This window comes from Fimicolochytrium jonesii (genome assembly GCF_025526975.1).
Source record: "Fimicolochytrium jonesii strain JEL569 chromosome Unknown EV422scaffold_48, whole genome shotgun sequence".
Taxonomy (NCBI): Eukaryota; Fungi; Chytridiomycota; class Chytridiomycetes; order Spizellomycetales; family Powellomycetaceae; genus Fimicolochytrium; species Fimicolochytrium jonesii.
Window position 1 is genome coordinate 100,253 of NW_026515715.1, and position 21,363 is coordinate 121,615.

The window sequence follows — 21,363 nt, forward strand, 5'->3', positions numbered from 1 at the left end:
TATTCGGGTACACAACCCGGGTATGATACGACCTCTCTTCTCTCTCCTATTTGGCCTTCAGAACAGCATTGGAAGCCTTGGGATTCGCCATCTTCCTCGGCGGATACTGACAATACCGGTCCTTGATGGACGTCACGCGGTACTTGCCCTCCTTATCCGTTCCCACCGTATACTAAAACAGAAAACCACATCAATCAATAAACAACCGCTGCCCATGGGGGTATGAGGGGGGAATGATCGAACTCACGGTGTTCTCCAGGATATTCTCAACAGTAAAAGTCTCGGCCTGCGTCCGCTCCCCGCGCGAAAGCGGCGTACGTTGGTATTTGAACGTGAAGGGGGGTATACCGACGAATTCGACGCGCATGATTGATTCATCGCCTGTTTTAAAAAAAATGCAACAGATATCAGCAAACATCCCATACCTCATAATCTGAAATCGCACACTTACCCTCCCGAATATCCTCAACAAGATCCTCCCCCCCATCCACAATCGCCCTCGGGAACGCCCTCACCTCATTCACCAACCCCCCCGGCGGTCGATAACAACACCCCACCGAATTACACACCCTCGTCACATTCACCGTCCCCGCCTCGCCCGCGTACAACAACACCACGGGGTCAGTCACCACCACCTCTTTCTGCGGTTTCCTGTTCCATGTGTAGGATAACGTGAACGGGCCCGTGCCTTCGAGGGAGTAGGAAAGCATGTCCCCAGCGCAAAGGGGCGCGAGGGGGTCCCAGTCGCGCGTGATTCGCGCAATGTCGGCGACTTGGATCGTCACCCGCGCACCCGGTTCCGTGCCGCGGTAGAGGGTATCGCACCCCGACGCGTCAGATACGGATCTGAGCGTGTAGGTGTATTTCCCCGTCGTCGTGGGTTTATCGGGGTGGTACGTAAACCGCGTAGTGTTCACCGTCAACCGGACCGTATCCCGCGGCTGCGACTCATGCTTCCGGTAAATCTCCACACTAAACGGCGGTTGTCCCGTCAACTCCACTTGCAGGCCCGTATCCGAGTCGTCGGAGATACACTGGAAGTTCTTCTCCGGTTTATCAAGGAACACTGCTTTGGGCCGCGCGTGGACCGTTTGCGCCACTTTGGGTGGGGAGCGGCTTAGGGGGTCGAATAAGCTTACACCGTCGGCGTAGTTGTCGTCCGAGACGGTTCGGAACTCGTACACGTGCTGGCCGGGGACATCGGTGATCAGGTTGATCCAGGCGAACTGCTTGGCGGCGCGGTCCTCGTAATCCCTAACCGTCTGCTCACTGCTTTTAGACATGCGGTGCGAGTGCAGGTGCCGGTAATTGATCTTGATCTTGAACTGCGGTTTGCCTTGCAAATGCACGCTCAGCTTGTCGGGTGTGCCTTCACATACGCCCCGGCGGATCCGCACCCCTTTTTCGTCTACGGTGTCGTACTCTGTCTCGGGGATCGTCAACGCGGGTTTGGGGATCGTGACGACTTCACACGTGTGCGGTTCCAGCACGCGTCCAGCGCAGAACCCATCCTGGAACGATTGTAGCTCATACGTCCCTGCCTGCGAGACGGTCAGGGCATCGATGGTTCGCGCGCCGGAAATGTGGAGGATCCGGTCGGGGTCTTCTCGTTTGCGGTAGGTGAGCTTGTAGTTCCCGTGGCCCGAGACGGCGACAGGGAGGGGGATGCTGGAGCCTTCGAGGAGGCGGAGGGGTTTAGGGCATTTGAATTGAACGCTGGGGCGCTGGCCGAGCACTTCTATTGACACGGGCTTGCTCTCTATTGGGGCCGTACATCCATTGCCATCGGTGAGGTCTACAAGTCAAACACAGCGAGCATGGTTCAGTTCAGTATCTGCCTAAACCTCATCAATTTGGATGGAGTTACAGAACTCACCAATCAGATCAACAAAATACGTCCCAGCAACCTCCAAAGCTGGCGTCTCAACACTTATCCTCTTCTCCCTAATATCGCGTCTCACATACTGTTCCTTATATGTGCCTCTCAGAATCGTGTACGTTAGGGAATACGGCGGCACGCCCGAAATGTGCAGGTCGAGAGTTGCCGTGTCGCCAAGGCAGCGGGTGGTTTCGCGTACGCTGATGGTTACGTCGGGGAGGGCGTGGACCACTTGGGTGAAGGGTTTGGAGTGGGTGTCTACGCCGTCTGTGTACACCGCGTCTCCCAGCTGGTGATTCACGAAGGGGGTGGATATTGAGAACGGAGCCTTTCGTTAACAACATGCTTAAGGTTCAAACGCTCGCTCACCTTAGGAAACGCATACTCGTACTCCCCCGGATCCTGGGGCTTGATTTTCAACGACTCCTGCGCCTTCGCAAACGTATACCTCAACGTCTGTTTCTCCCCGGTCCCCTTATTCCTCTGCTCGAAATGCACCCAAAACGGTGGCTCGCCCGTCATCGACACATTCACGTTCACGCCCGTCGCGCCAAAACACTCCCGCACGACTTCCGACACGCTGATGTTCATTGTCGGTGGGACGGCTTGCTGGACTTCGCAGGTGGTGGGCAGTTCGATGGTGCCGGGGCAGTATGCGTCCGCGATGGACAGAAGGGAGTAGTAGCCCGGTTTCTTGACGGAAAGGGCGAGATTGGGATTGTCGATGTCTTTGATGGTCAACCGCGCTTCATAATTCCCGGCAGCCAGATCCTCCTCCGATGCCGCACGCGCATATCGCAACTGCCACGGTTGCGTCCCCGTCAACCGAACCGGAAGCGGCGCGCTCTCGTCAGGGTACTCCGGTCGGATCCGCATAGCCTGGCAGTTCCCGAAATTCGCGCTAGGCAGAGGCCGCCCCTTCACCCACACCGTATCGCTGTACCGCTGCGCCTCGATAACGGTGTTTCCAGCAGCGGGTGGCATCTCCTGCCCCTTGTGGGATTTGTACCGGACCGTGTTGCCCCGGCCGTCGACGACTTGCAGGAGCATGAAGGTGTGGTCTAATGCGGCCTGCACGGAGACTTCGACGGGGATACGCACCTCGCGGGATTGCGCTTGGATGAGACGCTGTTCGATGTCGGCGGGGAGGGGATGTTTGGATTTCTTGAAGGGTTGGGCGTGCTGTGTGTCGGCTGTGCCTTCCACCTTCACTAAGGAGGAAGCGTCGCCGATCTTGCGCGTGTACCAGGCACTGAAAGGTGGTGTGCCCGTCAGAGCTATCGTAAAGTCATATGACTGATCCACACATCTGTCCACGTGTTCCACTCCGGGGTTGTCCTTCTTTTGTAGCAGGTTCCCGGACGGACAATGGACCACTTCCACAAGGTTCGGAGGAAGGACCTTCCCCTCGTCGCCTACCAGTTCCTTCACCGAGACCAGTCGGTAGATACCAGGCTTATCAGCCGGCAGCGAGACATTATCTATCACCGCCGACTTTGTGCCCGTTCTGGGATCGAAGCCTGTGGAGTTCGACTTGAACTCGATGTTCTCAAACAGCTTATGCGTCCCGTCCAACCCGTAGAACTCGTACGAGACCTTCCATGGCGGTGTGCCTTTGATTTTCAGTGGTATGTGAGCGGATCCTCCGAGACCTAGACAGAATGACGCGTTTCCGGGGTTGAGCTTTGCTAGTGTTGGTGGCAGGACGTGGACTAAATGTGAGCCGATGATGTGGCTGTCGTTGAACATCTCTGCGGAAGTGAAAAAAAGTGTGAATAACGCGCGGAACACAGCGATGGCGGAGTACATGGCTGCTAGCAAACACTGCTCACCTGATCCCGCCGGCAAATACTGCTTGTCTGCGAATCTTGGGCCATTGTCGCCACCAGGTATCCGACGGTGTCCGTATACTCTGTCGTACTACGAAAGTTACAATATGAGTAAGCTGGAGATCTCCAGTCAGACGATGTTGGACAAGGGAGTTGCAAAGCGAGGCGATGCATGGTCGGGCGATGGAGAATGACACCCTGCTCACTCCGCTCGCAACAAGGAGGTTGGGCTGCGGTGTGCGATGCTCGCTTTGCTCGCAAAAGATTTAAGCCTCGCCGATGCTCGCTAAGAGTCGAGTGACGGCCTCTTGCGCCTTTGGCGCAGTGGGAATCCGCTCCGCTCGCGAAGGGTCCGTTCCCAGGAGCAGATCAAAACCCTTGCGAGTACGAGGAACTCGCTCCCGTTCGCTGTTTCGCTTCTCTGTCGGTCTCTGAAAACGAGCCAACACCATCTCCACTACCGTCGGGCTCCAAGAGCGAACCAAGCCTCGCCAAACTCGAGATCCCTCATGCTATTCCTTCCGTTCATTCTCATCCTCCCCTCCGCAAACTCACATAAAATCCCGCGACGCCCAAGTCCAACATCCAGGATGCCAAAATGAGAATCGCAAAGACGGAAAACCGAAAGTCGAGCCTCGGAATCCTAACTCTCCATAGCGAGATAAAGTAGACAAGATCCAAAAGACACCAGAGCCCCGTCTGAAACTGTATTGGGTGTAGTTCGGTTGTCGCCAGGTTGTTCTGTACTCCATGGTAGTGTTGGGATGCCGCCCCACTCTGTGAGTTGAACCATACTTGTTGCAGCTTGAAGCCCCAGACGCCGACCAGGATGGCGATGGCGACCTGGCGTTGGGCTACAGCGTCCATGCTGGTAGGCGAGAAAGGACTGTCTCGTATATACAGCACTATGTACAGAGAGGGGGGGTCCTTGGCGTAGCGGGAGGGAAGGGATTGAAAGCCTCGCAGAAAGGGAATGTCCGACAAGAGGAGCGCGAGAACCCTTTCCCCTCTCCTCCTCATTCCCGTGGGAAACAACCAGGAACCACTCTCAGAGCGCAAGATCCTGACCATAAAACGACGTCGGCCAGATAGGCACTCGCCATCCTAGCCATGTGGTCCCCGCGGGTGTTGAGAGAGCGATATCCCTCGCTTACACAGTCACAGCTTTGGACTCTTTAGGGCTTCTGAGACCTGCTAGCAACGCGATCTTGGAACGATCAGCAACGGGCGGTGTGTACTACGATATCAGACGCTTGCAAAGAGCACTGTGCTGACCAGTCGTTGGAGTTCCCGAACAAACACGACTGGTCTAATCGGTACCGGTGGACGCTAGTGGAATATGCGCACGATGGTCGCATACAGGATTGCACGAAACTGGGCAGGTTCCAGGACTAGCCGCCTACATCCAGTAGCAAGGAAGCGGTCCAAGGTGTACGACTGGCGGGACTGTCTGCTGGGAGTGTTTCTCGTAGCGCAGTGTCGACACAAAGATCTGGAGGGCGAGCAAGTCAACGCTGCTCCTTCGCAACGGTGCAGATCATCATCCGGGAGGCAAAATCGGACACCCACGCTCGAAGTAGGTTCGCAGTTGGGGTTGACGAAGCTCATGTTCGCACACTCAGTCCATATGCTGAGGTATAACTCTTTATCCTTCATATCTTCACTGCCGACGGATTCGCGCAATGTTCGGGTTCACCCGTGACGCCGTGACGCCTGGATCTGCGTTCTTGGAACACAAGAGAGGCTTTGACAAGGACATCCTGCATCTGGGGGGTTGGTGTGTGGGGAAACAGATCCAATTCTGAAGAAAGTGGGGAGCGCGAAGGGTCTGGATGCGTTGGTTTCTGGGCAAGTTAACTGAGCACCAGATGACAGTCGGGTGAAGGATGGAATTCCTCATGATTGGATCAACCGACACAGACACCCGTCACCGCCTCTTCCGCATCGTTGAAGGGTGCGACGAGTCGGTCGACCGAGAGCTAGACCCATCAACATCCTCACCCACATCCTCACCCAACACCCAACATTCAACACCTAACCTCATCGAGCAAACATGGGACGACACGGAAACGGGGAAAGCAAAGGGACAGCGCCGGAGGAGTATGGTGCGGAGAAGGAGCTTCGGGGAGGCTATCGAAGCCTTCCTCCGAAAGTACCACACCGACCCCAACCTAAGCCGCACCGAATGGGTCCGCGGCAATGTCGTGTACGTCACCGAGGACGTTACTCAGCGACGCTTCGGTCGCATCGAATCGCAGATCTGCGGCCCTCTGAAAAATCAAGTGGGCGTGGCGGGGAGGATTGAGTTGACGTGTGGAGTCATATGCCTCGCATTCACTGGTCTAATCTCCGCCCATCCAACTTACGCTACCCGACGCCATGCTACATTCACCGCCCCGCGGAAGGCTTTTGATGGCGCGGAAAAAGGATCAGGAGAGGGTGGCTTTGATGGTAGGGTGCTCGACAGGACAGCGCTCTGAATGCCGATAGAGACATTCTCCGAAGCGTGTACTGCAACGAAATGTGCGTTGTACTGCGATTCCGTCATCCCCGCCTCGGCGAAACAGTTGAAGGCCCAGCCTCCAGTGAACCAAGCGGCGGCACAGCTTCCTGTTCCTCGCGGGCGGGGCTTTACATTATCTGGTCCGCGTGCCATCCCTTTCCTCTGTGGTCGACATACAAAGCATCACGAGATCTCGCCCTTGGATTACGTCGGAGTCGGTGGAGACCGCAGTGACCTTGTTAGCCAGCGTACATTCAACCGGGGAAAGATCGGAGGCCAGGGTTCCAATGCCTTCTCCACCATATGAAGTCAGTCACCAACCGCGCAAATCCACCAAAGGCATTTGTGCCTGCAATGTTGAAAATCGAGTCCTTTACCAGCTCCCTGCGATGGGATGGCACGCTATCAACACCATTCGCCAGATTGTCGGGAACGCCGATATCCCGGGGCTGATATTGATTGGCGAGACCAATGGTGCCATTTGCTTCACCCTCGCAGATGCGCTGTTGTTTTTCACGAAGCTGCTCAACTTGCGCCACCGAGATATTGATACCCTGAGCAATGACGAACGATATTAGTCCGGACGTCCACCGACGACGCGGTAGCATCCCAAGCCGAAGTACCGGACGCACTTTCTGAAGCAATACGAAAGCCCGCCAACCAGTCCCTCCAGCGTAGGGAACACGTATACCTGGATGCGTTCAGACTAGCCAACCACCTAGGACGTTCTCTACCGCATACACCTGAAGTCCACTCACGCTTCGGCTCAGCCTCGAAAATCAGGAGGTACCGCTTGGGATGGCGTTACGATCTGATGCGCGGCGCACTCCAGTGCTCTAAGGAGGATGGCGTTGCGGTTACATGCAGAAACGTCGTACTCAAACTCGAGAGATCGGTTGAAGATCATCTTTTCGCCAGCCACGTTAACCCAAGACGTGCGTGGCCATTCCGGGTGTTCCCAACGCGTCAGGGGTGCAAACTGGAGGTAGCCTGTGGGATAGATGATCGGTTCGACACTATTTCTTCTCACAGTCATCTCCCCAGACCCCATCACCGGACAGCCACGCTCGTCCCTTGAAGCGCGCCAAACCCGACGTTGACCAACGCAGATGTCGACGCGATGGTAGCTACGTTGCTAAAACCTCACGTTGCCGCAATCATCGGCCGGGGCCGAGCGATTCTCCGTGCAACTCCAATCATCGAGCGAGGGAGTCCCCACGCGAGTCAGCAAGATGAACATATAGGAACTCCGACACTCGGAAGTCATTGCTGCAACGGTGCTGAAAGATGGGCTGTGGCGTCGTAAATGCCAGTGATTCACGACGCCACGGCCCATTTTTCAAGCTGCCCGACGGCAACATGACACGAAGCGGTGCAGCAACTAGCCCACGGGGTATCTTCGAGAAAACGGACGCTAGTGCAGTTCAGGGAAAGAGAGACGCGATTTTGGATCGGTTGACGGCCTCATGGGCAATTTCGATGTAGTAGCTCTGCGAAGGAATGGAGCTAGTGCGGCAATCTCAACCTACAACGGAAAGAAGAGGCAGCGCCTATTCGAAATGCCGATCACTTTCCGCTACGCTTCCGGCGCAACTTCTCCCGTAGGAAGTGGAAGGTACAGATTCACCCATACCCGGCGGAATGGCGCTCACCTCTGTCGCGAACGAACATTCACTGTAGCACCATTGTCGGTGTCCTTGAAACCAGCCCAACCTTGCGGAACAAGTACCGACTGGTACCACAACTACGACACGGAGCAAATGGGGAGTTTTTTGCTTCATTGCAAACGTCTCGGGTTAAGCCGTCTGCCGCCTCCTTCACGAGCTGCACATTGCGAGCATGAAGGGCCGCGGGGAGGGGTGCCGGAGACGACTTCCATACTCCTGTCGTCGAGCTTCCGCCACCAACTTGACTGTACCGACAAAGAGTTGCCATGCCAGGCGCGTTTTTTTGGGTGAAGCTCACACGACGAAAGATCGAGGATAAAGGCCATTACGGCCCCGGTCTCGGTGGTGTGACATCGAAGGCAAGCGCAAACAGAATTGACACAGTTTCTGCAAGTAAATGAGTGTTGTGGACTGGTCGTTGAGATGGTCAACTCCGGATCGGGCGAGGTACTGCAGCCTGCATACTGGTCGGCCATCATCATGGCATGCGAAGAAGCGGGTTGTCTCCTCTGTGTCGATGGAGCAGAGGAGCTTGCCTCCCCCATACAGGTCAAACGCAACCGCTGGAAAGGAGCGCTCGCAGACCATAATGCAGCGCGGGAGTTGAGACGCGATGTCCCAATCGCCCCTGCTGCCCACTAGCACCCGATCATAAACTCTTCGACCACGAGATTTCGAGTACATGGACATCGCAGTAATGGATGACCACTACTGCCTTCGAACGAACGAATCAGGAGGCCAACGGCGTGGGCGGAAAAACGTGGCGATGCAGTTTAGTATTAACAATCGATTTCACGGCACGGTGTGGGAACGAGCCTTCGCAGGCGATATTGGAGTAATCGCGGGCGTCAAGAAGCTGTCCAAGCCCAGTGCGGTAGCTATGCCTGCTTCTGCTGCCTCCGTCACATCTCCCGATCAGGACCGTACAGCGGCCGCCGGGGCACATTTGCCAGCGGTGGCCCATCTGGACTTGGCATACCAAAGGTTGTGCATGCGATGGCATGGATCGCTGCCCCCAACGATTACATCGCCAACCGAAACACTATCAGCAAGCTCAGCGAATTCAACAAAGCTTTCCTACCAGCCAACGATTGCTGGTGTTCACACATTCGCAGATCTTCAAATCGCTTGTCGACTGCCATTACGATGTCGAGGACAACGGGTTTACAGCACAGTATCCCGGATGAGTTGTGTTCGCCAGAGACGTTGTCGGGCGTTGCTCGCCCGAAGTGCTTACGTTCCCTGGTTCCGGATCCAGAGCAACCCCCCATTGCCACAGAATGCGAACCTATATCGACATCTGCCTCGCTTTTTGCGATGTCGATATCTTGAACAGTTACTTCGCAGCATGACTACGAGCCGAATCAAGGGTTGGATTACTTTGGCCAACGCTGACCGCATATTGAAGGGGGCCGCACCGAGGGAGCTTGCGGACCTTCACAAGCGGATCGGTGCAGAAATTTTGAAAAGGCCCCAGATTTGCGAAAAGCAGAGAAACCTTCCATTTCAGAGCGCAAAATGGTAAGGCTCGTGAATGACGCTTGGAGAACTGAACCGACTCCATTGCACTGACGACCCGAAACTCCAAGAACCGCGGATTCAGCCCCGACGCCGAGGGATAGCCACCAGCTCCCAGCGCGGAAAAAACGCAGATACCCTGATCCGGGCCCCGCCAACCCGTCGCCGACCGGACGGTAAGCACGTTTCATTGATGCGGCGTCGGAAGGGCAGGAGAATATTGCCCCGAACGTTTACACGAGAACGATGCCGTTACGATCACGAAGATCAGCATGCCACCAAGTTTTTGCGAGCGACAGCAGGAGGGTGTTGATAATGACGATGACGATGGTGTGCTCGGCATTTCTTATGATACCGGCGACAACGACATGGCAGAGAACAAACTACCGTGTCTGGCTCAAAAGCGACGAGGCGGAGCACGTACCCGGCCGTATTATACCATATGTCGTGCTAACGGCACTATAACTAGCACCAGTGCCACCTGAAGAGCGCCGTACCTTGCTTCGATGGTCGTATGTTGTCATCAATCCCATAGTAGTGTTCAATCATGTAGGGACTCCTGCATGCGTGGGCATGCGCTGTTCGCTGAGCGCCGTCATATCAGATTTTTTTTCTCCAAATTCAGTCCTAACGATGATATTGCAAATTCAAAGCAACGCCGCTACGAGTCCCATTCCCGCGGACCCTTGATGATTGAAGACAAGAGCGAACTAGCTACGCCCTATTCATATAGAAACTACATAGGCCTGAGCTCCCGTCTATGCTACCAAATGTCCACGTCCCTTCTAAGCCCCTAAATCAAAAAGGCACCCACCAAGGCCGCAACCGGCGACCCCGTAACATGCGCCAAACTCAACCCAGACCCTCCCTCCTCCGCACACCCCGCAACATCCAGATGCGTGTACGACACCGGGTGTTCAGAGTCCAGACCGTGCTTGGAGATGCCGGACGCGATGGACATGAAGGCGGCGGGGAATTGGTGGCCACGGGAGGTCATCGTGGAGGCCTTATCGTTGGCTTGGACAACGTCTTCGGTTACCGCGCCGGGGGCGACGAACTGTGTGGGGTTTGAAATGGTGAGAAAGGCATTGCACAAACATTGTATATTATTGAGGACGTACCTGGTAGTCCTCACGACGTAGAGTAGAAAGCTCGAACGGATCGCCGAGGGCATGACCGGCTTTGAGCACGCGCTCGGCGATGCCTGCTTCACGGGCGGGTCCGTTATCCAGGGCAGCGCCGTAACCGACTCCATACGCGCGGATTACGTGGCCAGTGAGAGTGGCGACAGTCAAGCACCTTGAAGGCACAGACGCATATCGGGGCAGCAAGGCGCGTTCCCTAGCTGCACACAGCAGGTCCGTCATGACGTTACGTCCTTCGGCGTCGGTGTTTCCTTGCAGGGTGCGAACACCGGCCCGCGAAACGATGATCTCATCCGAGACGTATCCGTCCGATCCGCAGGAGTTGCGGACGAAGCCGAGATCCGCGATGACGTTGACGTGCTTGGGTTTGAGGAGGGAGACTGTCTTGAGGAAACCTGCGCATGCCGCGGCGCCGCATTTGTCGCGGGACATGCCCCGCATTACTCCGCCGGCTTTGATGTCGAGGCCTCCTGTGTCGTAGGTGACACCTTTCCCGATGAGGAACACATTCTCCTTTACGGCGGACGCATCAGAAGAGTGGTACTCCAGGTGTACCACGGCGGGGTGGTGTCTTTCTACTGGAAGAGAGGCCCGCGTGACGGCGTGCAAGAGAGGATACTCCTTCTTGATGACTTCGAGGTCCTTGGTAACAGTGACTGCGACATCGCTGCCCTTGAAAGCATCCTCAATGTAAGCAGCCGCGCGAAGAGGGGTCATCCTCTCCGGGTCAGCGCCTCCAATGTCCTTTGCCAACCGCCGCCCTTCTTCCACAGCAGTCGCGAACCGGACGGCCCAGTCCACAACCTCTTCCGAGTCTGGTTCGGTTCTTTCGACCGCCACACCGATCTCCTCAATGGTTTCCGCCGGCTTTCCCAAAGCAGAAAAGTGCTCCCGGGCTTGCAACGGCACGTAGGCCTCGGCCAGCAAGCCTAGGAGAGTCACCTCAATGTATTTGGAGTAGTCTCGCTTGGCACGTGTCACTTGGGTGCTTCCCGTGAGAACATCCTGGAAAGGGTCCGCGAGGAGGACAAGGGGCTTGGATAAACCGGCGGCGCGACATCTCGCCAGACCCTTGCGTGCAGCGTCTGTGAAGCGTCGTACATCGTCCTATTTGAACCCAGGTTGTGAGCGATGCGAGTTATGTCGGCCGAGTGATCTACGGCATATGAGGGAAGTAGAATGACATACCACATCGCCGAGTAGAGACCCGGTAGGGCTCAGCACAAGTCGGTTGCCGGGAGCCTCGGAGGTCGGAATTACAACAACTGACGAGGCGGCGGAAGCGTCCACCTGTGTGAATGACTGGATGGCGGAGGCGAGTGGTGACAATGCCGCCGACTTTGTGCCCGGAAGGAGCGAGGAGAGCTTCGAGTAGATGACAAGAAGACCGTCGTAAGAGGACTGCTTGGAGTTCAAAGCTGCTCCTAGCTTGGAGGAGAGGACAGGGACGAGGCGTGGAATACCCATCGTGATCGTGTGAGTGGCTCTGGGAAAGGGTGCGGTTTGAGCTTCGAGTGAGGGGGACTTGCGCCTTGTTCCAAGACAACACGACAGGCACCACGGCATCCTTTAAACGAGGGAGCCAGACAGGGAGACGGGGACGTACAGTACCTGAGAGAAACTCTTGCAAGCGGGCGCGGAACCTGGGGAGCCGATGGGGATCTGGATGGGGATGCTGGGCGTGGGAATGCACAGGCCAAGCAGGTCACAAAGGAAGTCAGCGGGATGTTCGCCCGGCCAAACGCGCGCGTCCATGACAGTCCATGCAACGCTCGCCAATGCGCCGTGGGAACCTCTAGGCAGCTACGTACAGTACAGTAAGTGCAGGACAAGCCATATCATACTGTACATATACAGTAGGGAAGCGATATAGAGGACAGGATTGTCTCGCCTCACGAAAACGGAGCTATGGCCGTGGACGTCGTCGACAGTCCCGTCGCTCCTATGCGTCCTAGCGACGACGAAGACCAGAAAACGGCAAAGACGATTCCTATGCCCGTCCGTCAGACTCCCCTGTACGAGAACTGCAGCGTCTTCTCGCCGGAGGGAACTCTCATGTTTCGCTGTTCAAGGTGCGTTTGGGTCACCCAGGGGTATCGTTCTGTGTATGTGTAGCAGTAGAAGCTCCGATATTGAACTTATTCTCCATATCTCCTGTGCTATAGAAAGAAGATAGATTGGTACCTGTCGAGAAATCTCGCCGTCCCAATGAAAGAAGGCGACGATGAACAGGTGGACCCGTCTGCTCCACATGCCATCCAGCTGACCTTCACCCCGCGAGGCAATGGACGGAATAGCGCTGGAGAGGAGTACTATTTGGAAGAGAGGCAAAATATATGTGTCGGCTGCGGGTTCACTGATGGGCTGACATCCCATCACATTGGTAAGATAAAAACATATTCGTGCCGATATACCTGACGGACTGTAGCTAATCGGTCTGCTCCATGATAGTGCCCTATCAATACCGCAAATTTATGCCAGACTCCCTAAAATCCCACGCATCGCACGACGTCGTCCTCCTGTGCGTAAACTGCCACGATGCCTACGAATTGCACGCAGTAAAACTCAAAAAAACCATCGCCAAAAAGTACAACATCCCCTTAGAGGGCCGCGGACACATAGTGTACCATGAGCACCGAAAAGTGCATTCCGCCGCCAATGCCATCTTGCACTCCCGCCGTACACAGCATCCGGACAAAAACCGAATACCGGAGCAACGACTACAGGAGTTACACGCCATCCTACGCGACTTTTTCACCTTCCCATCAGACCACCCCATATCGTCCGCAGACCTCGAAGCAGCCCTCGAGCTCCCACAATACGGCCGCGCACCCGATTTCGTGGAGCATGGGGAGGTTGTCGTGGGCTGTATGAGTGAGAAGGAGTTGGAGACGTTTATCAGGGATTGGCGAAGGCATTTTCAGACGTATGCGAGGCCGGGATTTTTGAGTGAGGCGTGGAGGGTGGAGAATCCGGTCAGGAATCGTTGAGCGAGGAGCCAGATTCCGCCGGACCCCTGGTCCTGCTGCGGTCCCCCGTTCACCGCACAAGACTTCCAACTCGCTATCGGCACCCCTCTCTCTGCGGCGACCCGGGACACGCGATCATCAGCGTGCAGACGGCGGCTGCTGTTCCTGTGGTGGTTGCTTCAAAAACCCACCCACATGCCAGATGTATCCAGCCGGCATCGGCGTCCGCATGATCGATTATGGCCGGCCGCTCCCGCGAAACGGTTGGCCTATCGTTTAGCGCCGCAGACGATCACCAGCGGTTCTCGCCTAGCAGAGGCCATAATACGGAGTGCAGGCAAACCACCGTCACAGGGACAGTGTGTGGGCGTAGTTCATGATGACGTGCGATTGTTTGCGTTCGTTTGGTGGAAGTCGCCATATCCACCGCGTACCCGGCGTTCTAGGCGCGTCGTGCGTGGAGCAAGCCTTCACAGTCCTGTGATACTGCAATGGCACTTCCGGACACTCAGAAGGACAGAACCAGGACAGAACACTCGAACGCCCGTCCAAGCCATTCGAAAACACCCCCACAGTGCGGCCTCACTTTACATAGACATACGATAGTCCCCGTACATTAGCTAAAGATTCTTACAACGGCCCCATTCACATGATCCACAAATAGGATTGGGAAAGGTGTGGGGATTTGGGAGACCAAAAAACCAAAATGCAAGCAAAAACTTCCAAACGTACACATCCAATCTCACACCAACGCAGTCGGATCATGCGTCGGGTAAATATCCGACCTGCTTCGGCCGTACGGCGCCATGCCCGCCGGGTTGGGTGGCTGGTAGGTCGGGCCGCGGGACGTGTTGTTGTACGTGGGTCGGTTGGGTTGGTTGTTATACTAGGGGATGTGAGTTTGAGATTCAGTATCCCAAAGAAGGAGAGAAAATGAGAGAACGAAAGGGCGACGATTGAACGTACCCCGCTACTCCCACCGTACTGCTCATTCGCAGGTGCCGTCAACCCAAAAGCGTCAGCGAGCTTGGACCCGAACGAATCAACTTTGGACAGGATGGTGGCCGCGAGGCCTTGGGTTCCAGCCTAGAAGTCGGTCAAACCATAGATGTGAACATTCTATTCCAAACAAACAACACTCCGCCCGAAAAATCACGACGATGTGTTTTCGTACCTGCGGCCCATCATCCTCCCCCAGATAATACCGATACGTCCCCGAATTCACACTCACTGGCGCTGGCCGCATCGTCGTCGACGCCCACTGCTGGCCATACTGCTGCTGCTGTTGTTGTTGCTGCTGTTGCAGTTGCCGAGGCTCAATGAACGACTGCGCGTGCGTCAACGCCCCCGGTTGCTGTTGATACAATGAGTCTTTACGGGGTGAGATGTGCGCGAAGGATGCGGCGCGTTGTACATTGGGGAAAGTTTGCTGTGGTGGGGTGGACAAGGAGAGGGAGTGGGATGATTGTTGTTGGGACGTTTGGGTGGGTGGAGGTGGGATGTGCTGTTGTTGCTGTTGTTGTAGTGGCTGCTGCTGCTGCTGATGTTGAGCATAGGAATACCCTCGCGACATGGGCGCCGTCGGGGTGGTTCCAGCCAACGGTGCCGGCGGGCCGCCCCACGCGATCTGGCCGACAGGGAGGCGGGATGAGTTGCGGCGTAAGCGGGGTGGGGCTGCTGCGTTTGCCTGCTGCTGCTGCTGCTGGGGTGCGCTCCATCCACCGCTTAGACCGCCGACCTGCTGCTGCGCCTGCTGCTGGGATGATTGAAACGGCGCATACCCTGGATTCATCCCCGAGGTCTGCCCCATCCCACTCATGTCAAGATTGAAACTAGACGGCTGGGCCGACCAAGCGTCCGCTGCTGGCGCGGCGTACTGTCTGTTCTTGGTTGCGGCGTTGTATTGCATCGGTCCCGCGCCTGGGTAAACACCAGCGTACCCTCCATAACCTCCCCCCTCGACTTTCTCTACTTTGCGATCGTAGGGCGATGGGGAAGCTGCTGCCATGCCTGTATGGAGTGTCTGCTGCTGATGTTGCTGTTGGGGGTAGGCCTGCTGGGAGGGATATCCATGCTGCGCACCGTTCGAAGTGTAGAGGGCGGGATAGGGCTGTGGGTGCGGCTGGGAGTGGGAGAGTGGGAGGGAGGCCTCTTCGCGGAGGGTGGTGGGCTCGGCGGCGAGGGCAGAGAATTGGTGGGCGGCGTACATCGCGGATGTATCACCTGAGGGATTGAATACTCTGGGTTAACTGTTTCGTGGGCGGAGTTTCTCCCGAGATGTAGTGGAGTGATGTGAAAATGCTCTGAGAGACGGTGTGTTCTGGCTCGCAAATGTATAGGAAGGATATCAACGAGGGTTTCCGGGCAAAAACGAGAGCACAGCGGTGGACAGCACCTTCGGCATCAACACATCCGAAGTTATGACAGCTTGACCAAACACTGGCTGAGTTCGAAAAATGTAAACATCAGCGGAGCGCCGGCAGCAGCGGAAACAACGCGTTGCGGGCGATTACCTAAGTGAGCAGACTTCACAACGCGCACGTTCTCCTACGGCTGGCGGCAGGCTATGCTACGCCAAATTCAGGCCGCAGGATCAGGTATGTACTTTGTGAGCCAATGTAGCGTCCGCATCGGTTGAAATGTAGACGACCCTGGTGCAATGTACCCCATTCAAGGTCCGGGCTTAGACCTGAGCTTTAAGTATAACCACTCTCGGAACTCTCCATCGAGTTGAAATGCTGCCGATTTCCAGCGTCTCAGGAAACCAGGTAGGCGGGAGGCACATTTCTGGATTGGGCACCGGAGCAGCACTGGATATAATTGAATTAGAAGTGCTCTTGCTTGCCTGTGATATGTGGCAGTAGTTTGCCTTGAAAGTTGGGTTCCGGACTGCACAAGGACCTGTCCCTCTGCGGCTGGGAATTCATAATCATATATATGCGAGGTGACTGTGCTTGCCAGAAACTTGAGAGCATTTTGGATTGCTGCACGACGCAATGGTGACCTGCCAGAGGTAGCGGAGGCCCACCGAAAATTGATGCTCTTAGGGCACATCGAGTTCATAACCACTCGAAGGCTCTCCCGAACAGCGGCCGTCGACAGCTGAATGCATGTTCCACTCCAGTATCCACCACGCAAGGGTCGGAAATGGGCCCAGAACCGCAAGCCCCCCTCGTCTTGTGAGCGATTCAAGTGAGCGAGAAGAAACCGGCATAGTCTCTTCACCGGAGAGAGAGCATCCATTCTTTCCTATTCTAGATAATGAATTATGTATGATGGGAACTCTATTAGGTGCTGGTATCTGCTCGGCCTAGATCTCGAATATAGTGAGTGTAGAGTGGAACTGACGAGGCCCACTAACTTAGTGGCCTATTCGTTATATAAAGCAGTGGTATGGTATCAAAGCTATTTACGGGCCGCTCAAAAGCAAAGTCCACGTCCGTTGGAGGACGCCGGACAGAGTGCTGTGGGCGAGTTTCCGATTTCGTAAGTGTGGTCAGGGTTCTTCACGCGGCCGCTGTCGTCGCGGAGGCCGACTCCGAAGCACTCTCCTCACTCGCGGCAGCCCCAGACCCAAACGTCCAAATCTTATCGCCCCACTTGAAGAAGCTCGTCTGGGGCTCGTCCTTGGAGCGGCTGGGCGACTGTGGGGACGGGGAGCGTCTGCGTTCACTGCGTTCGTGCTCAGTGGGAGCTCCCCATCTCCATACGCGTTCGGTGGATGATTGGAGCTGCGTTTCCGGTTGGTGCTCCTCGGGTTGGGCTGGGATGGTGGCCGTGGTGGGCTCGGCGGGGTTGACGGCGGGGGTGCTTGTGTTGGCGCCCATGGTACAGTAGAGTGAGGTGGATAGGAGGTGCGGGACGGTTGGGGGATGGGAATGCGGGGGGGAGTTGACGACGAATTGACGACGAAGTTGCAGACTGGACGAGTCTTCAAAGGTTCATCAACGACCCACACAGGGTGTCCTCATCACAGGAGCCGTTCGCTGAACGGACGCCGATGGACGCCCCACAAGTCCACGACTCGTCGGAGAACTTCAAATTCAATTTGTACAAACACTTCTCAAGTTGGACAAACGCCCAACATGTGTGGGCCGCACGCAGCAGGGGCCGTCGTCTTTCGGCACCGCCGGCTACCGCCGTCTAACTCGACATCGGCAGCCGGTATGGCCACATCGCCCAGCTAAACCGGACAGCGGGAACACCGTTGTTCGGCCCAGGCCCTCTCGGGATGTATGTACCCAACAACCTGAGAGCTGGGATCGGCAGCTCCGACGGCATTTGACAGCGGCTTCCTATTGCATTTGAACGTCCACCTTGCCACTTTCAAGTTGTGTATTCGAAAAAAAAGACGTGGCCCAAGCATGGGACTTAGTTCAAGAAGCAGCTCCAGCCAACAAGTATATTGATCGATAATCTCAGGCCTAATAACAAACGGCCAGTAGTTCTCCGCATAAATGTTCTCTACGGCGCTTTCAGCACCTGGTATATGACATCTGCCATTGTCCTCCGGCTGCAAAGGTCTGAAAGCAAAAATCTTACAATCTACGTAACACCCGCACAGATTTGCCACACCTATCCCTGCGTCTCTGCAAATGAGAAATTCCAGCATGGTCATGTAAAACAATCTAACCCGCGAGTCCGTTTGGAGCGGTTAAAGGCTCAAGCTCCCAAGTGCGGCTGAAATCTTGCCTTCCTCGACCGCTTCAACATAGATCCCGTCCCGTCCCAGCTCCTTGCCGATCTGCCGCTCTTTCGTTAGCGCTGACTGGTTCCATGCTCGCAATAACTACCAAAACTAGCGCAACCTACCTTGCTTTCAAGTGTCAACAACGCCCTCTTCACACTCGCTGCCGTCTCCTCGCCCACCTCTTCCGCCCGCTCGGCTACCGCCCCTCTCCTGATTGCGAGCTTTTTGAAGGCATGGGCCATCGCGTACGATTTCACCAGCTCCCTTAAGAGCACAAGGAAAAGCTCCGGATCAGAGCCGCGGTCTTGGTGTGACAGCGCGTTTGACATTGCAAGAAGCAAAGCCAGGAGCGTGCCGACTTTGCGGTGCCAGGTGCGAGACGGAGGGAAGGACAGGTGATAATTCGACAGAGGACGGCAGAGTTCTCTCCAATCTGTCACACACAAAGCATCCATCATTAGAAAGACCGACTCCTCGAGTTAAACAGAAAGGGCCGACATCTGGAGACGCTTTCAAAAAAGCGATGCCGGAAGCGAATTCGACAACAAAGCATTGGGGACGGCAAAGAGAACCAACCTGTAACTAGCACCTCCGCTTCTTCTCCTTCTTCCCCTTCGCTTTCTGAGTCCCTCCAAGTTTCCTCCGGCCGCGGTCTACGAGCGCCCGCGCCCGCTCCGGTATCGTCAGCGCCATCTTCCGCTTCAACTACAATCTCCCCAAAAATCGCAGCCAGTTCCACGAGCAGACCAGCACAAAACCTGTACAGGCTTCTGACGGTTCCTTTCCCGCACTCTTCTCGCAGCCCGAGCTCGACTGCGCGGTGGAAGGTTCTCTGCTCGATTTCGTTGATCCGGTCCTGTGGAGTCTGACGCGCCTTGGAGTTCGGTCCGGGAGCAACAAAGCCCGGCGTTTTAGCAGCTGCAAGACATTCGAGAATCGGTTCCGGACCAAGATGAGCAAAGAGGTAGCACAGCATGGGCAAAGTGAGCCGGTCGGCCTCCGCGACATGTTCCTCCCCGTCTGAGGAGGGGGGCGCATCTGTTTTGGTGTATTCGAGCCACAAAGGGAGTAGAACCTGAGCCTTCTTTCCACCAACGCCCACATTGCAAGTAGTCACGCAGAAGCGCGCCGCAATAATAGGGTTTTCCTTGTACCAGTGACGATGATGTCAGCAAACCACTCTGATGCTCGAACAGCCGTGGGCAATGCCTACCATAGTTTCCAAGCTCTTGCGATACAGCTTCTCTGCGCTTAAGGTTTTCCAGTCAACCGGTTCGCCTTCCTCATCCTCCTCGTCGTCTTCGCCGGGGCGGTTATCGGCCTCAGGCATATCCAGGGGTTCCCCACTTCCGGATCCTTCGCCTTCGTCGAACAGCGGATCCGCTAGCAAGTCATTCAAAACGGTGATCTCACTGCTTGATTCGTCCGCCCAGCGCGCGATTCCACACTGCCGAATTGCAGTGCTGACCAGGTATGTGTATTCTGCCTCGCAATCGGCAAGCAGAATGAATGCAGCAAGACTGGCCACAGTGGAGGTGCGTCTGTCACGCTTGGTGATCCCGCGGTAATACTGTATTTTGAGGGTGCGGATTTCGGCTGATTGCGGCCTCAATTAGCCAGTTGTTTCTCCAGGTTCATTAATGATGCCTTTCCGGCATAGAAAAGCAAGAGCCACAGAAAGCTCCATAGAATTCAAAAAGACTCACATCGCTCAATGAGTCTCGCTGCACCAGCTCGCCGTAGCAGGATTCCTACCAAGCACCTGAAAGCCCTTCCTATGATAGTCGGAACATGTCAGAGGCCTGTATCAGCTCCGTTAAGAAAGTATGCAGAAACGATAAGAGATGCGAACCGGCAGCACGCTTGGTGATAGGAGCATCAGTCGGGTGACGGAATTCGCAGCAAATATCTAGACAAGGTTTCCGTTCACATGAAGGCATGGTCGTGGTCCTACGTTGTATGCTGAGTTTTAGTTTTGACTGACTTGACAGGCTAACCGTGCAGCTCCAGCAGGTATTAACAGTGTGGAAAAAGGGACACTTTTACCTATTACGCCGGTCGGGCTGCGCCTGCACGACTTTGATATGCTTAAGAAGAAGCTTGTGCTCCAAGTCTCCATGCCGGCGGAGAGCTACAAGATCCCACTTGGCAAGATTGGCAAGGTCCAGTCTGCGTCCACACATAGATGCATTAGGCGAGCTTGATTCACCGACTACAAGGTAGAGAATGGTAATACCCATTTCTCCTCTGGGCGGCCATCTTGATCATATGTTCAACCTCCCTGCGCTGTGCCTCAGAAAGGCCAGCTATGCGGAACCGGTTGATCACTTCGTCCCGGTGAGCTGCAGTAGATGTTACGTAGAGTAAACCAGCAAAGTGAGCGGTTTGCTCATAGTCAAAAAGGAGCTCAGTTATACTTACGTTTCAACAGTAGTTTCATGCGAATAGCCTCTTTCCAGAACATCCTATCTATGGTATCAATCCAGGGGGCGAACGGTGCTCTAGGCTCTTCCACGCGAGGGGGAGGGGGAGGATGGGCCCGACTGTTGTGCGAAGCGACGGGGTATACATTGTTTGGGTATGAAGTTGCGTAATGTTGTTGACACTGCGGATTCTGGGCGTCAGGGCTTCTCCACGAAGATGCTACGGAGGAGCTATATGGCTGCTGTTGTCTCCCCGGTGGCACATATTTTCTGTTGTCTTTGTCTTGCGGAGGGTTCTGACTGTTTCCCCACGCTGGTTCCGAACCGTGCTGGGGAGGAGGACCGCGGTTACTGGCATCTTGAAGAACATTTGCTGCTGCCGGGCGGTGTCGTTTTGCCGCCGCGATTGCGAAACTGAATGGCTTCGGAATGTTTTCTCTTTGGAGGTCTTCAGCCATCTTCCTCGCAAATCGGTGCTTTGGACCTTGGACAGACCGAGCTGTGACGGAAGCACGGACGGGACGGCCCAAGGGATCCAACGCGGAAGGGTTCGGACATTTCAGAGTCACGTGACTTTATGAAGTCTGACACACAAGGACCCGCACGCGAAGGCAGTGATGTGTTGGCGCTGATGCTCAAGCCAGGGCGTGACTATTCACACTGCCAAGATCCCTTCGCAATTGCCAAACTTTTTGCCACAGAATGCAATGGCACTGTTGCCCTCTGCTACTAGAAGAGCT

General features: G+C 55.5%; 7 protein-coding genes across 7 annotated transcripts; 2 read left to right on the forward strand and 5 right to left on the reverse strand.

The window, feature by feature from the left end:
- Positions 1-46: 46 nt before the first annotated feature.
- EV422DRAFT_572577 (uncharacterized protein) lies at positions 47-4,575 on the reverse strand (the record flags this gene model as incomplete). Its single annotated transcript, XM_053073141.1, has 7 exons — positions 47-172; positions 248-381; positions 452-1,795; positions 1,877-2,168; positions 2,249-3,630; positions 3,712-3,799; positions 4,264-4,575. 7 exons carry the CDS (start codon positions 4,573-4,575, stop codon positions 47-49), a joined length of 3,678 nt encoding a protein of 1,225 aa, XP_052920640.1.
- A 1,752-nt stretch (positions 4,576-6,327) lies between these two features.
- EV422DRAFT_348511 (uncharacterized protein) lies at positions 6,328-6,922 on the reverse strand. The gene has a single exon (XM_053066525.1). The coding sequence runs from the start codon at positions 6,817-6,819 to the stop codon at positions 6,466-6,468; it is 354 nt and encodes a 117-aa protein (XP_052920641.1). The 5' UTR covers positions 6,820-6,922; the 3' UTR covers positions 6,328-6,465.
- A 1,443-nt stretch (positions 6,923-8,365) lies between these two features.
- EV422DRAFT_348565 (uncharacterized protein) lies at positions 8,366-9,568 on the forward strand. The gene is made up of 2 exons (XM_053066528.1): positions 8,366-9,399; positions 9,468-9,568. Coding segments are annotated over exons 1-2 (840 nt in total). The 5' UTR covers positions 8,366-8,560; the 3' UTR covers positions 9,469-9,568.
- Positions 9,569-9,985: 417 nt separating this feature from the next.
- EV422DRAFT_548662 (uncharacterized protein) lies at positions 9,986-12,292 on the reverse strand (the record flags this gene model as incomplete). Its single annotated transcript, XM_053071678.1, has 4 exons — positions 12,153-12,292; positions 11,730-12,027; positions 10,518-11,648; positions 9,986-10,453 (listed from the first exon to the last, which is right to left on the reverse strand). Coding segments are annotated over exons 2-4 (1,669 nt in total), but the record flags the coding sequence as incomplete, so codon positions are not given.
- EV422DRAFT_348519 (uncharacterized protein) lies at positions 12,265-13,618 on the forward strand. The gene is made up of 3 exons (XM_053066526.1): positions 12,265-12,613; positions 12,707-12,924; positions 12,993-13,618. The coding sequence occupies exons 1-3, from the start codon at positions 12,450-12,452 to the stop codon at positions 13,529-13,531; spliced, it is 921 nt and encodes a 306-aa protein (XP_052920644.1). The 5' UTR covers positions 12,265-12,449; the 3' UTR covers positions 13,532-13,618.
- Positions 13,619-14,184: 566 nt separating this feature from the next.
- EV422DRAFT_348540 (uncharacterized protein) lies at positions 14,185-15,823 on the reverse strand. Its single transcript, XM_053066527.1, has 3 exons — positions 14,685-15,823; positions 14,477-14,596; positions 14,185-14,396 (listed from the first exon to the last, which is right to left on the reverse strand). Exons 1-3 carry the CDS (start codon positions 15,717-15,719, stop codon positions 14,253-14,255), a joined length of 1,299 nt encoding a protein of 432 aa, XP_052920645.1. The 5' UTR covers positions 15,720-15,823; the 3' UTR covers positions 14,185-14,252.
- A 2,068-nt stretch (positions 15,824-17,891) lies between these two features.
- Positions 17,892-21,112, reverse strand: EV422DRAFT_548667 (uncharacterized protein). The gene is made up of 9 exons (XM_053071679.1): positions 20,622-21,112; positions 20,437-20,542; positions 20,247-20,369; positions 20,053-20,150; positions 19,907-19,975; positions 19,414-19,796; positions 18,777-19,347; positions 18,323-18,633; positions 17,892-18,254 (listed from the first exon to the last, which is right to left on the reverse strand). The coding sequence occupies exons 1-9, from the start codon at positions 21,079-21,081 to the stop codon at positions 18,165-18,167; spliced, it is 2,211 nt and encodes a 736-aa protein (XP_052920646.1). The 5' UTR covers positions 21,082-21,112; the 3' UTR covers positions 17,892-18,164.
- Positions 21,113-21,363: the final 251 nt, after the last annotated feature.